The sequence below is a fragment of the Camarhynchus parvulus genome, chromosome Z, assembly GCF_901933205.1.
Source record: "Camarhynchus parvulus chromosome Z, STF_HiC, whole genome shotgun sequence".
NCBI classification, from domain to species: domain Eukaryota; kingdom Metazoa; phylum Chordata; class Aves; order Passeriformes; family Thraupidae; genus Camarhynchus; species Camarhynchus parvulus.
Genome location: NC_044601.1, coordinates 59,554,386 through 59,570,994, shown reverse-complemented (window position 1 = coordinate 59,570,994; position 16,609 = coordinate 59,554,386). Strand labels below are relative to the sequence as shown.

General features: G+C 41.3%; 1 protein-coding gene across 1 annotated transcript in view; it reads right to left on the bottom strand.

Annotated features, from left to right (window-relative positions):
- Nucleotides 1-653: 653 nt before the first annotated feature.
- The window catches only part of ADAMTS12 (ADAM metallopeptidase with thrombospondin type 1 motif 12), a 147,541-nt gene continuing 131,585 nt past the window's right edge, over nt 654-16,609 (bottom strand). Inside the window, exons 20-24 of the mRNA XM_030969291.1 lie at nt 13,154-13,306; nt 10,512-10,685; nt 9,024-9,170; nt 7,081-7,234; nt 654-4,403 (exon numbers count right to left, since the gene is read on the bottom strand). Of these exons, the coding sequence (XP_030825151.1) occupies nt 4,195-4,403; nt 7,081-7,234; nt 9,024-9,170; nt 10,512-10,685; nt 13,154-13,306 (837 nt within the window). The 3' untranslated portion in view covers nt 654-4,194. The remainder of the gene's footprint in view (nt 4,404-7,080; nt 7,235-9,023; nt 9,171-10,511; nt 10,686-13,153; nt 13,307-16,609) is intronic.

The window sequence follows — 16,609 nt, the reverse complement described above, 5'->3', positions numbered from 1 at the left end:
TCTCCCTCAGAGCACCTGTGCAGGGTGCTGCCCCATGGGCTGGACTCTCCAAAGCAAGAAGGAGCAAATTCCTGCGACTTCCACAGGGTGTTGTGAGGCTGAGCCCATGCAGGGATGCCGGGGGTGGAGTCTGGGGACAGAGTGAGAACTGAGGGTGCTCTCTGCCCGAGCCTAACTGTGCTCCTTGGCAGCACGTCAAGAATCAGGGCTGGTCTGAGCAAGCTCCTGGGCATAAGCAGCAGCAGGACTGAAAAACTCGAGTGTTGAGAAGATTCAGGGTGGGGGGCAAGGGGCATGATAATATTATATACAACTCTTCAATAGACACAACAGACACTCTCACTCGCTGCCAAAAATTTAAGACATATCTGCTTAACCACTAGAAGTGGTAAGATTTCCTATATTTCATGGGAAATAACGAATCCTTTTAATATTTTTACTTAACGCCATATTCTTCTGCTTTTCCCCCTCACCCATTGTAATGATCTTTTTTATGCTGGAGTATCAAGCACCAAAACAACTCAGTGAAGAGGACCTCTGACATAAAAAATATATTTTTAAAGTTTTATTTTTTTCCTGGAAATTCCATTGTACAAATCTTCTTGCACTGGAAACACAAAACACCAGAGACATCAAACATATGCAATGCCATTTATTGAAGCTTGAAACAAATATGTTATCATAGTTTGCTTTTTAAACCTTGAAATGTTAGAACAAGCTGTGAATGTGACAAATACACATTTTTCCTGAGCAATCTGTTGAAGCTGATGTGTCTCAGGCTAATACAATAATAAAATGATAATACACCTCTGCAGTTAGTATTCAATTCAGTTTTGAGACTAATGACCATCTGGGTTCAGATCATAAATCCACCTTTACTTAAGAACAGTTGTGTCATAATAGCAGTGGCACTGCTCTGTTAAACAGTTCATGTTGTCACAGTATTTTTCCTAAAGTTTTAAGCTGAGAAACAGTAATGACTGCATTTCCCTGGGTAGAATCATTATTCTGACTAATACCCATAATATAATTTATTCACTTTTTATTCATTTCAAATGAAATAACAGCTCCCTGAAGAAAACAATGGAGGCAGAAATGGTTTAACTCCATACTAGCCCTAAGGAGCACTGGAAAGGACAACTCCTGTAGGGATTTTCCTCCAACCTGCACCACATCCACTCAGTCAGCTCCTTTCGCATTAGCCCAGATACCTGGTGGCCTCCTTCTGCTGACCTCTGTGGGGAAAATGTTATGCAGGTACCTCTGTGCACAGAGTAATCTGACCCGGAACTTCGTCCCACCCAAATCCTACAGAAAGCTTTTGGGAATGTGCGGAGCACCTGCACTGCCCACCAGCCAGGCTGTCTGGCTGTCAGGGAGCTGCTCTACACCCCACAGCCTCAGCCCGAGCCCTGCCCAAATCCTTCCTGCATCAGGCACAACCCCTCTGCTCCTGCATGATTCAATACTTCTGTGTCCAGAGGAGCAAGAACTGCCCAGGGTTCTATTGCTCAAAGGGTCCCCAGAAGGAGAGAAGCAAACTGTGAAACTTAAAAAGCATCATGTCTGGCATTGGCCAGCAACACCACAGACATATATTACTGTAAGAGTGTGTGCATGCACACACATGCACCATTGAAAGTCATCCCCATGTCTGTTACCCTAGCACCACACTTTTAACAGTGGATTTTGTTTTATCAGCACCTAAAACTGGGGTTATATTGCCATCACAGAGGTAAATAAATCTAACCTTACCATGCTGCATATTTTGAACTCCCAGAGACTTCAAGTGAAGAAGTAAGTCCTTAGCCAAAGGACACAAACCTTTGAAAATGACAACTTGACTCGTGGCCATCACTAGGTTAATACATTATAGCCAGGTTGAAATACTTCTATTAACTTTCATAAAGTCTGTCTAGAAAAAAAGCTACTCCTAGTCACAGTTCTGTAACCACAGTAACACTTGGATTCACAACTATGTGACTCACCATATACTGCATAAAATGTGCATTTCCCAATCTGAAATTGCATAGTAAATAGGATGCAAATCTGAGATTTTCAGAAAAGCCAGAAGAACCAAGGTGTTTAAATCTTACTGAATTCCAAAGGAATCTAAATGTCTGCTCTTGTTTAGCTCTTTTCAAAATGCCCAGCTTTGTTCAAAAAGTCTGGTCTTGGTTCTCTGAAGTTTGTTTTGGCATTTTTTTCACTAGCAAAACAGATATGCTACTTGACTAGGGGTGCCCTCATGCCTGAGGCCCGAGGTATGCAGACACTACTCTGGGCCTCAGGCTGCTGTCCCAGGAGCCCTCAGCTCCACCATGATTATGGATTTACACTGTGGGAAAAGTCTGCTGTGAGTGAGGTGGCAGAGTGCTCTTGTGAACGTGGGCTTATGCTCTACCAGGAGACACTGGATGGCATGACAGCTCTGCCACTGAACATCTGTGTGAATTACAGAGATTCCAGTTGCTGGTTGGCCTTTACGCTGATGGTGTAAAATTGATTTCAAAATGTAGTACGGGTAATTTCCAGCTGAAATGCCTGCATGCCACATTTGAAGCTGCAGGAAAGGTTTAAGTCTGTAAAGCTGAATTCCATCACATAAGTTAACACGAAATTAGCAAAACTGTTTAGCTGGGCCAGCTCACTGCTCTTTCCTTTCTTTTTAATTTGTCAAAGAAGAGAAAGATTTCACTTTTTAAATGCAAAAGACTCAACTTCCAATTGTCCTTACCTACATCAGCTTAGAAGTCTTTTGCTTTCTCACTGACTCCTTTACTCTTCATGCTGTAAAGAGTAGAAAGCATTACAGTGAGGGTTCCTGGCTCCTCTATTCAGCACCTTTAACACTCTTGAACTAAATGGAGCTGACCACTAACATAAAACTGATGGAAGTGAGAAGTCAAGAGAAAGAGAACAACACCCCTTCCAAAGGGTAAGTTCTGAGGTTAAATTTTTGCTGCAGAACAAGTTGGTACAACCTTTATGCTCTATCAATTTCCTGACAGCTTTTTATGCGCTGCTGACATGTATCATTTGTGTCTGAATACCTGCAGCTACAGAGACTGGCAATAGCCTTGAGCTGGTTGCCTTATCTAATTTCAAATGGCCTTGGATAGTTAATTTCAAATGGAGAGGAACTACAGATGATACATAAGAATGTTACTGCCTGTCTAGCAAAAAGATCTGCAAAATCAAATTTTTCTTTATACTGAAATTATTCTATCAGATGGAATGTATAAAACTGTCTAAAAGACATTGCTGGATTTTCCCTTAAATGTGTAAAAAACCACATAGATATGGCACTTAGGGGTGTGGTTTAGTGGTGGACCTGGCAGCACTGGGTTAGAGGTTGGAACTGTTGATCTTAAAGGTCTTTTCCAACCTAAATTATTCTATGACTGTTAAGGTAGCAGGTGCAGATGTCTTGGCTTTTGTGGTACCAAGAAATGCTGCTTAAAACATATTTGGGAACTGAACACCCCACATTTTATGGGCTTTTCAGGTTAAAGCAAGACATTTGTAGCAAAAGAAAACTGTCAAGAACAGATTATGGCTGAGGTATCCTTTAGAGGTTCAGTCAAGTACTAAGCAAAGATTTTTTTTTTCTCCTGAAAACACAAGTTTCAATTCATCCTGCCTATCATAATCAGATATTACAAAACTCTGCTTTTAAGTTTATTAAGTGAGCAATGAATTTAGAGAAACATTGCCCACTTCACCTTGATTCCTAAAAAGGAAAGGCAAGAGACTATAAAGAGAACTGGCCCATGGCACAGGTATGTGTCTGTTGCCCCAAGGGCCACCTTCACTAAGCACTCTTGAGTAAGCAGTACTGGTGTTTCAAGTGGGTTTTGGAAAAGAGATGGAAAAACAAGTTAAACATTCATCACAAAAAATCAGAAAATTCTTGCAAGCCTGTTTCTAGTGTCTATGCATGCCTAAGTAGTACTAGCTGCTGGTACACTGAAATTTACATTATAAATTTTGGACTATTACAGAGAAAAAATGGAAGCAGTAAATTATGACTGATAACCCTAGGTGATGTGCTTTCCCAGTTTTGATCACAGATTTCAATTTATGCTGGATGGTTCAGAAAAAAAATAAGGAACGTAAAACTTGTATACAGAAGCTCTATTCAAGGAAACAAGAATAAAACAGCTAGTGCCAAGCTGCTTGGTTGTTGTTTTCTTAGTTTTGAGGTGGTTTTCTTCTAGATTTAGTGTAATTTTGTTGTTTGAAGCCTTTATGCTGATGCCCATATCTTGCTTTGTTCCGAATTTGGGCCTGACTACAGGTGAAGCAGCACTGAGTCTGTATTGATGGCAGCAAGCACTTGCCAATGCTTTTCAGCCTCTGGCAGAAGTGAACTGACAGCTGGTCTTTGCTGCAGGGCAGCCCTGTAGTGAAGAAGATGACAAGAATTAGCTGTATTTTGCTGACACACTCCCCATATTTCTAGAATCTTGAACTGCTCTATGCCAGACAGTCATGTCTGTTAAGGGTCTTATTTGTGGTGGCTTTCTCTTCCCTTGTATTATGGGTCAGCTTTACCTCCCACTGAAATTCTAGGATCTTTTAGTGAACACATGACCTTCTGTTTTGGAAAACACAACACTCATGACTGTTCAGTGAGATTTTACTTCTGTGGCAGACACAGCTGATCTATGTTTCCCACTTCAACTTTTCTGCTGACAAGGACTGCCAGAGAAAGCCTGGCAACACTGATTTGAATTTGGTACTGTTGCATTCTTGTGACTGCCCCTAAGATGAGCATCATGGGCTGCCAGGGTGCTGCACAGCCAGCCAGGGCAGGCAGAAGAGTGCAGACAATGCACATGCAACTGCACGTTCAGCTTGGCTATGCTTTGATTCCTGCAGCCTCAGAACATGGCAGGGACTGCTGCTGTCTGTACCACCGTGGTGACAGGTCTGTGGCAGCTCTAAGGAACTGAGATGGGCCAGATTTAGCCAGATATTAGAAACTGGAGGTTCTCAGCTGTGAGAAGGCAAGGTGTGCAAAAGAAGGAAGATGGTATATTAGCAAGGCTGTTCTCCAGCAAATCCCTCAACACTGCAATGGGAGAAACTCAATGAAAACTTGTATAAAGGCAATTTAAAACAGATCAAAGCAGTTTTTTTCACACCAGGCTGTGAACCTTTAGAATGGCTGTCCTCAAGATATCCAGCCCCCGGAGCTGGAAGTTAGGGGTGGGAAGCAGAAAGAAGCTTCCATAACCCAGGAGGAGATGGTTAAGGACATGCTTTGCCAATTAAGACACTCACAAGTCTATTGGTCCAGACGGGACCTACCCCAGAGTAATGAGGAAACTGGTGAGAGAATTTGCCAAACCACTCTCGATCTCCTACCAGCAGTCCTGGCTAACTGGAGAAGTTCCACCTGACTGGAAAACAGCAAATGTAATGCCCATCTCTGGGAGGGTCAGAAGGATGATCCAGGGGACTACAGGCCTGTACAGCTACCTGAAAGGAGGCTGCAGTGAGGTGGGGGTCAGTCTATCTTACCACACCTACAGTGAGAGAACAAGAGGAAATGGCCTCAAGCTGAGACAGGGGAGGCTCAGATTAGCTTTAGAAAACATTTTTTCACTGTTAGGGTGGTCAGGCATTGAACAGGCTGCTCAGGAAGGTGGTGGAGTCACCATTCCTGGAGGTGTTCAAGAGGCATCTGGATCTGACACTGGGTGATGTGTTTGAGTGGTTCAGGGGTTACAGTGGCACAGCTGGGTGGATGGTTGGACTGGACAGTCTTAAGGGTCTCTTTCAGCCTTGATGATTCCATGATTCTGTGAACTTGCTGCCACAGGAGAGGGCAGAAGCAGACACCACAGTATCAAAAAGCATTGCAACATATTAATGAAAGTTTAAATAAAAAGGCACGACATGGAGAACTTTTAATAGTCCTAATATACATTAGCTGGAAATGCTGGAGGACTATCATGGAAATGAATCTCAGGAAAGCTCCAACCTCTGGCATTCCTGCTAAACAGCATTTTCTAATGCCATTGTTGGAGACATAAGGGGGGCTGCATGGACCAGTGCTTACCCAGTAGGGCATTTATTATGTTTTACAGGCCACTTGAACTTTTATTCACAGAAGTTACTCTTACTAATATGTGTAGGCAGTATTTATCTGAGTTTTTCTCTCTGAACACGAGAGGGACAGGAAATAAGCAGTCCAATCCACCCCAGGGCAAAACACATGCTAAAATTCTGTGAACAGGAGCAGGAGTGATGCATCACTCTCAAGAGCATGTCAGATCCACATTGCCCTCCAGATTCAAACCATTGTCTCACTGTCAAATTAGACCCTTGGCACTGACTAACAGGGAAGATCATCCTCCAAAGGCTTTTGAAAGTTTTTCTAGAAGAGCTGTGAGATGTTGCTGTTATTATCTGAGGGTACCTCCTGGATGCAGCAGTACACACACTGCTCATAAAGACAGTATTCCTTCTGTAAGCTTCCCCCTTCCCCTGATGCCTCTTTTTTTTTGGGCCATTAACCATGTACACAGCTGGGCTCCTGGGCCTTCGAAGGACAGAGGTACAGGACACCCTGACTCACAAGAGCACTTCTCTTCACCTCTTGGTCTTGAACAGTCTCACCCTATGGGACACTGATTTTTTTTAAAGTGTTTTTTTACAGTGTGTGAAAGAATTTGCTTGCTTGCACTCCCAGTCCAGAATTTACAGCTTCCATGGAGTGATCTATCTTAAGAAATGGCAACTGTTTGGACTTAGTGTGTGTCCTTCCACAGTCCTCACTGCACCCTGAGTTACCTAAAACAAGCCAATAAATCACACCTACTAATTTAGTTGTGTCATCATAAATTAGGGATGCATGCTCCCCATCATGGCAACACAAGGCCAGAAGTGCTGGAAGAGACAAGAGTGTGGTTCTGCCAACAGAGCAACTGAGCAGTCACAGGCCAGGGTGACCTGTAATTACTGAGCCCACGCTACTCAAAAGAAGTTGATAGTTTGAGTCAGCTCCCAGTTTTTGCAGAATCTCAGCAGAAATGGAGAAAACTGTTTCATGCATGTGTATTACTCTACCTGTATTTTTCTTGCACTCCTGCAGATTGCATTTCTGGTATTCTGTGGGCTTGGCTTTATCCAGACACATACTGTCATCTTCAGTTTCATTAGTTTCTGTATTCACGCATTTCACAGTTCTTTGCTGAATGCCCCCTCCACAAGAAACAGCACACTGAAAGAGTAATTTTAACATACATGAAGTTTTTTTTTACATGGAAATTTTGCAATATGGCAATATTTGAGCTGTGATGTGACAGGAAGCTAAAACTGCCTTGTGACCCAGAAGCAATGCCATTACAGCAATCTGTGTCCTGTATGCTCCATCCAGACACCTCCATGGTGCATTTTGGCCAGATTTGGCAGGATACAGTAGAGGTATAAATGCTATAAATACAGCATCTTGGAATGTGTAAACAGGAGGAGGAGAGGACTGTTTTCTACAGAGGGAAAGGATGACTTGCAATGCCAGTCCTACAACAGAAGAGACTTTTAAAACAAATTCATACAAATTAGGACAGTTTTTGCTTCCTGTGTTTTCTGACTGTCTAAGTTAAACATGAATAACCAATTGCAATGTTAGGTCTATAAATGACCAAGCTAAGATTTGAAAAAAAAAGCCCAATAAGGTTTTGTTTCTTTCCTGGCTTTTAAACAGAGGTTATCTCTGTCCACAAAAGAAATAAATAAAATACCTTTATCCACAAAAGAACTGCCAGCTGCTTTTTCTGACTGCACACAGAAGGCCATAAAACCCAAACACTTTTAAAATATCTTCCTCTACCATTCTGTAAATGTTCTTAATTCTTGTGACTTCCCAGAGCGTCTGAGAATGCCAATTAGTTTTATTTTTTTTTCTCTACAGATAAATAGTGCCAGCAGATAAATGAGATAAAGAATTCAGCAGATAGAGAATGTCAGCTAACGAAGCACAAGAGATGAAGACAGGAGCGCAACCTCTGTAATTTTTCTGCAAATTATCTCCTTTCTAATGTGCATCTCTGTACATGAAGCACAATAGTACTGGCGTGAGGTAGACGGAAAGATCTTAGGTATTCTTGGAACAACTTTATATTGATGTTTAAAATATTTTTATAAAGTAAAATTATTCATGAATACATCAATATGGGATTAATAAGTAAGTAAAATAGTTGCTATAACATTTGGTATTCTGTTATTTACTTTATGTGCTTCACTTCCATATTTAAGTGTTACAGTGACCCTACATTAGTTTATAGTCATGTCCCATCTAATGGCTTTGTGTCAAAACCAACTCATTGAATTTTCTGTGTTAAATGAGACTCCAATGTTTCCTGATCTGTGACTCCTTCTTTTAGCATTCCTTCAATATTCCATTATGCTGTGAGGAGTACTTGTAATGTATGCAGTGTTTATTAAGGAAAGTGGAGGGAAAGTTTATCTAGTTTCTTTATAGATAAATATGTGTAGCAATAGATAAATATGTATAGCAGATAGCAGAAGGTTCCCCAAAGGTACACTACATATTTGTCAATAAGATTTCCAGGTACTATGTAGGAGGCTGTTGGTCAAAATTCAGAATTTCTCTTTGCGTGGGCAAGCACACTAATTCCCCAAAGTTGTTGTGAGGATCACTCAATACCCTCCAATAGCCTCTTACAGTGAAAAATTTCAAACTTCTGCAGTAGAAGAATGTTAATGGTAAAACTCCTTCATTCTTAGACAAGATAAAAAATCACAGACTTCCAATGACATCTAATACATCAACAAAAAATAGAAGCTACATTATCTGTCACCTGAAGGAATGAGCACAGGCTGGCTACGAAATGCTCAGTAATGTTTTCAGAAGTTCTCCTCTTTCAGCTTCAGCTGTGCATAAGGAACTGTACTTGCCACAGGTGCTGAGGTTCAGAGACAAGTGGATAGTATGACCAAATATGGCCAGCTCATGACAAAACATAAACCAGAAATACACTGAATCCTACCGGGCTCCAGGCCTGGTGTACCCACTGAGTGCAAGGCTGCCTGTTACACGGTGCCATGGGATCAGGTCTCCTGTTCCAGTCACAGCGCCCTTCCCGCGGGCAGGAGACGTGCCGCTGCTGCTGGCCACCGCCACACGTCCTTGAACACTGCCAAGAGAGGGGCACAGCCAGGGGTGGGAAAGCATGAGAAACCACAAACAGACCACAAAGATGGCTGGACACGTTAATTTAGAACATGTGGGGCACAGATAGCAAGGACTCAGGGTCACAGGCCCACAGGTTTAGAAAGATGTACAGGCTTGCCTGCACATCAAATCCTGAAGTGCAGACATGAAGAAAAGCTCTGCACTTATTCCATGTGCTTGGAAGGAGAAGAAGCTGCTACATGGGGAAAAGCTGCTCCTGGCACATACTACTGGAAAGACTAAAGGGCAGAGTAGAAGTGGCTACACAGAACAGGCAACACAGAAGTGCTCATCAACATCATCAACACCAGCAGCATGTCTAACAACATTCTACTTATTCACTGATTTTTTCTCTATTTTTTCACTAAGTCTGCTTGAAATACACGAAGTATTTTATACTCTGATATGAAATAAGGTATCAAATATAATTTGAATAAGGCATTGTTACTGTCCTACAAGGAATTGCACCCCTATGGACAGAATAATATATCTGACATCTGATAAATGAACCTTTTCAATACATTTCTATCCAGTGTCTTTAGCATGAGGGCAACTTCCAAGGCTGGACTAGTGTTTCAAGTATTTTAAGTGGCAAACAATTGCAATCATTAGGATATTTTTATTTTTCCTCCTCCTGCTGATTGCTCTGACAGCACACCCTGGTCTCCTCCAAGTGTGATTTGTTAGTGCTCTGTAAAATGTGATCACCTCCCTTAAAATCCCAAAGCACTAGCCCAACAGGGCTGCAAACATCGTGACACGTTCTCCAGAGCCGCTTTCAGTGGTGTTAAATTCTAAAATATAATCAGGCCACATGCTTTAGCTGACATAAATACGTGCCTGGCTGCCTCTGAGTAGGTTGGCACAGATCTGTGTTACAAAGGGACCTAAAAGTCAGATTTATCTTATGTCTGGTCTAAGCCTTTGCTCCAAAAAATTTCAGCCTGAAAGTGTAAAGGACATTCTAAATTTGCCATAATGAGAAGGCAAGATTAAAACAGCAGCAAAAAGGATTCATCTAAATGAACCACATTACTGGTCCAATAGGATAGCTACAACAAATTTTATTCCAGGCCATCTGCTTCTCCCCTTCAAGACATGGTAATTTAAAGCTCCAGCTGTAAGAATGATTTTGTGAAGCATAATGAACACCTGTACTAATTTTTGCTGTAGCCATGCACAAGAACTCACCAGCTGCATGTCTTCCTTGGAGCACAATTTTACCTGACAGCATGGGATCCAACAGCCGCTGTTACCTGAAAGCAGACTGCTGACTCACAAAGCTTCTCTTAAGGAACAGTACCTCACTCCAGGGCTCCACATGCCATTGCAAGCAAGGTTCTGTGTTACAACTAGCGCTGAGCTGTGGTTTATAGCCGAGTAACTGGCAGTGGAAAGGCCCGAGCAGCCGCTTTTCCCCAACATCGATGCAGTGAACGTCTCGGGTCTTGAAGCCTCCGCTGCAGTTCACAGAGCACTGCACACAAAACAGAGAGGGGCACATCTCCACATGATGAGCCCTGCTGAGGGGCTGTACCTTCCCCAGTCACAGAGCAGGGCAGCCTGAGCTGTGAGCATCCTGAACAGAAGGAATTCCCAGGTTACTGTAACACCAACCTGTCGCGAGGCTTAAACACTGTGGCTTTCCCCACAGCAGCCCGGAACATGCCCTGTAAGTAATTCCCCTGCTACACTGCTATGGCCATTAATAATATGGATACATATTTAATTGGGAAATCTTGCCAGCTATTTCCAAAAATGTCATAGTGAAAGAGTCACAATGCAGTAAATACAAGAAATTGATTCTGTATACAAGGATATTCAGTTCCTTAGCTGGTTCAGAGAGAGGAAGGGAGTGAGTAGCAGTTCCCACCCTCAGTTTCCTTGCACCTCCATGGGCCCAGGACACTTCATACCCCAAGAGCAGCCTCAGTTTGAGAAGGTGGGAGGGAAGAGAGAGTCACCCTGAGCCTCACTCACAGCTTGTGAAATCACTACCCAGGTTAGAGCTCTGCTGAGGAGCTAAGTGAACCCTTCCAGTCTCCTTTTTCTAGACAGAGCTTTTTCCAAACCTCATGCAGCATCACCAGGTCCTGTCTCTGGCACCAAAATTCAGGACCTTTCCTGCTCTTGATGAAGAACTGAATTTGCTACCCCAGGGATAAGGAAAAATACACATTTTGTCTTCAAGTAGAATTAAAGCAAATTCCAACTGCACCACTGAAAGCTTCTCAGATCACCTTTCACCTTTGCCACTATGATGCAATATCAACTGATGTTGTTTTCCTTTGCATAAATAAGCATCCTTTAGTTGAGCAAGGAACCTGAATGTAATACTTCCCCTAGGAGATGAAGAATGGATGGAAAGGGAATCCTTACTCTTGTCCACAGCAGAGGTTTCTGTCTCTCTGGATAGAAACAGAAGTGGCTCTGTAAGAAACTGAGTACAACAGTCTGAAGATATATGCAAATTTTATCTGGCATTAAAAACAGACTCTAAGATTTAGTCTGAAACACCCTTCTTTTAGGGGAGGGAAAAAATTAAATTAGAGTAGAAAACAGAAAAAGCTCTACTGCACTAGCAGGGAACCCAGACGTCTTGCTGTGACAACTTGTCTTCAAAATACTTGAAATGAGTAACAAAAAACAATTGCCACTTGTAAAGCAAGCAAAATTTAACCTTTTCTAATATATGAAACTTTAATTAGGTTTGTATAGCTCACTTGATGGAAAAAATGGAGGGTAACACAAACCTGACAGGAGAAGCCCCTTGCCTCAAACTTGTTTCATAACTGGTCTGACATTAAAAAAAAAATGCTTCCTGTTATATTTTACCATTAAACATGATTGCTAGCTATTTTTTGTGACATGGCCATCATTCACCAGTTGCAACAGCAATGACATTTATGAAGAAAAAGTGAAGGTGAAATTGCCCTACTGCTGGGAGGGCAGGATGTCTATCTATCTCTTAAAATTCATTTCAAAGCTTTAAATGTAGTTATGTAAAGCCTTGGCCTTTCCTGAACTTTCTAAAGAGGCATGTAATTCCTGTACAAATCAATTTTATGTCTAAGAGCTCAATAATAACACAGGCTTTGTAACTATAACCTTTTATTTGTATCAATCTGCCCTCTAGCCCAATGGCAACAACACTGTCCACAGAAATGATCTATACTGCCTAAGTTTGAGACACCTATCTTTATCCTTATTAAATCAACAATATTTAAAGCAAAACTGTGTAGTTTATATCTTTTTAGTCTTGAAAAATAACCTGTGGTTTGAAATTCAATTTTCAGACTGCATGAAGACAAAAATGTAATAAGCTTCAAGAAGTCACCTAAGTCCTTCCAGGTGCTCTTCACACAGCTTGAAATATCAAAATTGGGCTCAAGCACAATTCTCTGGGTTTCACTTAGCACCCTGGACACTCTTCTGTCCCTTGAACAGGCCATGGGTACAAAACTAGGACCAAACAGAATCCTGCGCAGAGCAGACTCAGAAGTTACATGAATGGGGAACAGACCATGTCAGGAGACAGTACATGGTGACAAGGGAGAGTAGGAACGCAACAACTCTCTTTCCCAAATTCCCACTGCTTCTTAAAATTAGGATATGTCCCCGGAGGCAGAGATTAAAAAGATGCCACAAGCAACTGTGTACAGCTTTGCCCTGTCAGCTCCAAAGAACAGGAGCAGTGAGTCCTGCTTTGGCTCCAGATGCCAGAGTTAATGACCACAACCCACCACAGGAAGAACAAAATTCACAGCAGATGTGTTTCCAGATATAACTTGGTCAGGAAATTAGTGAATTAGGGCTGAATGGTCAACTGGGAATCATGCATGCATTCACTGAGTAAATAATTGTTTTAAAAATGAAATATTTAGAGTTTCATACCCACTGAAATCTGCAAGCATACTGTTCATATACAGCCCTGAATGAAGTTACCTTGCTCCAATTTCCTGTTTTCCAGATAGCACATGGGCGGAGATAACACCTCCTCGCAGGATCAGGTTTTTTCATGTCCTGACAGTGAGATGTGTTCCTGCTGCTGCACTCCACATGTCTCCAGAAAGACCCCATTCCACAGGTCGTAGAGCACTGCACAAGGGCAAGAGGAAAGCACAGGGGCAAGCTCAACACTAGAACATCATTCTGGAAACAATCCTGGAACCTAACTATAAATATCTAGAGCTGTTTTAGATTACAAATGTTATCAGAGATACTCAAAAGAAGATTTGAAATTCACCCAAATTTTACTTAATATTCTGAAGGAGGGTTTTTTTTGTTTCTTAGGATAATACCAATCCTGATTTATAGTATGCACTTCTTCTCTTTGGCAAACTGTTGCTTACCAAGACATTCTAAATCTGTACCAGCTGTTCCACTGTTTTTCTTTTGTTATCTTTGGGGATCCAAAGTAAAATGCAATTGCATCCAATCTGCAGCATGTTCCCTCTCTACCCCTAATACTGCTGATGAGAGAGTCAGCTAATTGAATTCATGATGCTGAAAATCTTAAATAAATATGTGAGAATCTTAGGAAAACTGTATAGAAAAATGTTTCTCTAAATCATTATTTCAGAAAGTGGCTGAGTGTTTTCAACATCTGGGAGGATTTTTGTGTCTGAGGGAAGAGAATATTGACTATTCCAGTCCATATCCCAAGAGTGCACACTCCTCACAAAAAATCCCAAACACTGTCATTGTATTCTGAAGCAGGAGGGGTTGAAAAGTGGTTGGAGACAACCATTTACCTTTTTCTGCCTTAGAAAGGGTGGATCAGTGAGCTATACATGTAGAGCCAAATTCAACACACACTAAGCAGCCTGTAGCTGGCATGAGAAACAGCACAAATAATCTTGGATTAAGTCAGTAAAACAATGAAGAAAGCAAATGCTATTGTGTGGTTTGAACTCCCTGTGTGGCAGTGGGAAAGTTAAACATAGAACACTGAATAAGTGTTCTTGGAAAAATAAGGAAACTTTAGCTGAAGCTAAGGCAGGAAAAAGAAATCAACACTGGAGATGTGTGATCCCGTGGTGATTCCTGGGATGCGTGTCCAAGTGGCCAGAAAGGTCCTGTTAAAGGAAACTGCATACCACTGCTCTGTTCTGCTTAGTGACACACCTACCCAAGGCAATTTTTCTGACTGAGAGGATAGACTGCCCTTGCCTTGCTTTCTGATGTCTGGATGCCTTCCCCAGCTTTGCTACACCAGCCTGACAATACCAAGAAGGTGTTGTCACAAAACTAAAGGGATACTTAGTCTTTGACTAAAGCCCTTTCTGAGCACACCTGAGAAGAGCAAAGGTGGCTCCACAGATGATGCTGGGCAGATCACACTGAGGAAGATTTATGTTCTTGTGTGAGGAAGACAAAACAGCAGGATTCGTTCAAACCCTGTTGTGTGCAGGCACAGGGTCAAGAGAGAAAAGCATGATTCTTCAAATGGTTTCAGAATAAAGCCTGAGCTTTCTTGACTGTTTGATGCTAAATAGGTTTCTGAGGACATACTGCTTTTGCCTTTGTAATTTGGGAACCAAAATTCACCCTTGGCACAGCAGATGTCGGTCACAGAGGGAGAAAGTGCAGGTGACTTTACATGACCAACAGAAGAGTGAGATGACCAGTATTAGAATGAGATGATCTGCTGGTAATGGAATATCTTTGCTACCCAGAAAGCTCTTAGAAAGGGAAAAGTGACAGCCCAGAATGGCCCAGGAAAGTAGTAGGAAAGAAGTAAAATTTACAGACAAGCACTGGTGGAAACGGGCACTGTTCTGCCCTACTCAAATTAGTGCTCTCCCTTGAGGAGACAAATGCCAGCCCTCTTATGGGACATGTCACACCTTTCCACCTCAGTGACTATCACTGCTCTTGGCACTATTTATTCACTAGTATGGACATCTCCTGCAAAGCAAAGCAATGTCAAAATATTGACAGCTACTAAAAGAGAAAGAACACAGCAAGGTATTTGTCAGGGTAGGTGCAGTGGTCTTGAAATACCAATGCCTTGGAGAGATGTCATCTAGAAACAGATCCAAAGCTTCACTAAGGATGGGCAAACAGAAAGAGCAAAAATAAAGTCAGAAAACTTTAGATTGAAAAATAATTAAAAGTAATGAGCAAAAAGAAAAGGTTCTGTAAATGTCAGACTCAAGGTGTGTATGTGAAATAGATAACTTTTATTTAATGTGAAAGAGAATAGCTGACTTTATTAACAGAACCATGGAATGGTTGAAATTGGAAAGGAGCTTTGCTCAGGTAGGGCCACCTAGAGGCAATTTCCCAGAACCATGTCCAGATGGCTTCAGAACATCTCCAAAGATGGAGACTCCATAAATTCTCTTTTTCATCACTTCTTCAAATTTGAAAAATTGAAGTTCAATGTGCCACACTTCCCATAAAATTTATTTTAACAAAAAACAACAGTTTGAATGAGAGTAGCAAAAGACTACAAAATTATTAAAGAATAACAAAGTTAGGTACATTAAGTATCTTCAAATTGATTTTATCAGTTCTGTGAAACCAAATGTATTAACCTTATCTCTACATTCATTCAAGTGTTTATTCAATAATCTTTGAACTGTTGAGAATCAATTATTATAATAGATTGGAAAAGTCCCAGCAGATTAGATAAGAATTTATCTCTAGGAAAATAAAAAGTCCTATCTGTGGTCTAAGGGAATGCTTCACCCAAGCACACTTCACAAGAAGATAAAAACCAAATTATTAAACAACCAAGATCAAAATGGCAAATACTCACGAAGACGATAAAGCAAAAGAAAAGCCCACATGGACTCATATAGAAGAAATAATTCAATTGAGTATAATAACCTTTTCTGACAGGGGAACATGGCTTAATGAAATAAGGAGCTGGCTGCTGTAATGCATTTTTACATGATCTTGCAAAGCGTTCTTTTAGCAAATATAAATACAGTTCAGGTGAAATAATTACATGGTTAGTGTGCAACTAACTGAAAAACTGTAATAAAGTGGTTCTTAGTGGTTCAATGTCAAAATGAACAGATTTTCAAATATGGTTCTACAGGGCTCTTCAGCATTTTCATTAACTACTGAATGAGGAAAGACAACATGCATTTAAGGCATTTGAAGATGATGACAAGCTGGGAGAGTAGGCAGGAATGTTGAAATCTGAATTCAATGACACCTCGCCACAACAAAAACTGTAAGAAAGCAGTAGCCTGAAATAAAAAAATAGATACAAAACACTACATTTAGGGAAAACTTTTTATGCATACACAAACACATACAGACATATACATGTATATTCACACACACACACACACACACACACAGAGCTCCCAAATGTAATTGAGAACTGCTGGTCCAGAAATACTGTAGTAGGGATCCAGCATTTACAATGGACCACAAATTGAA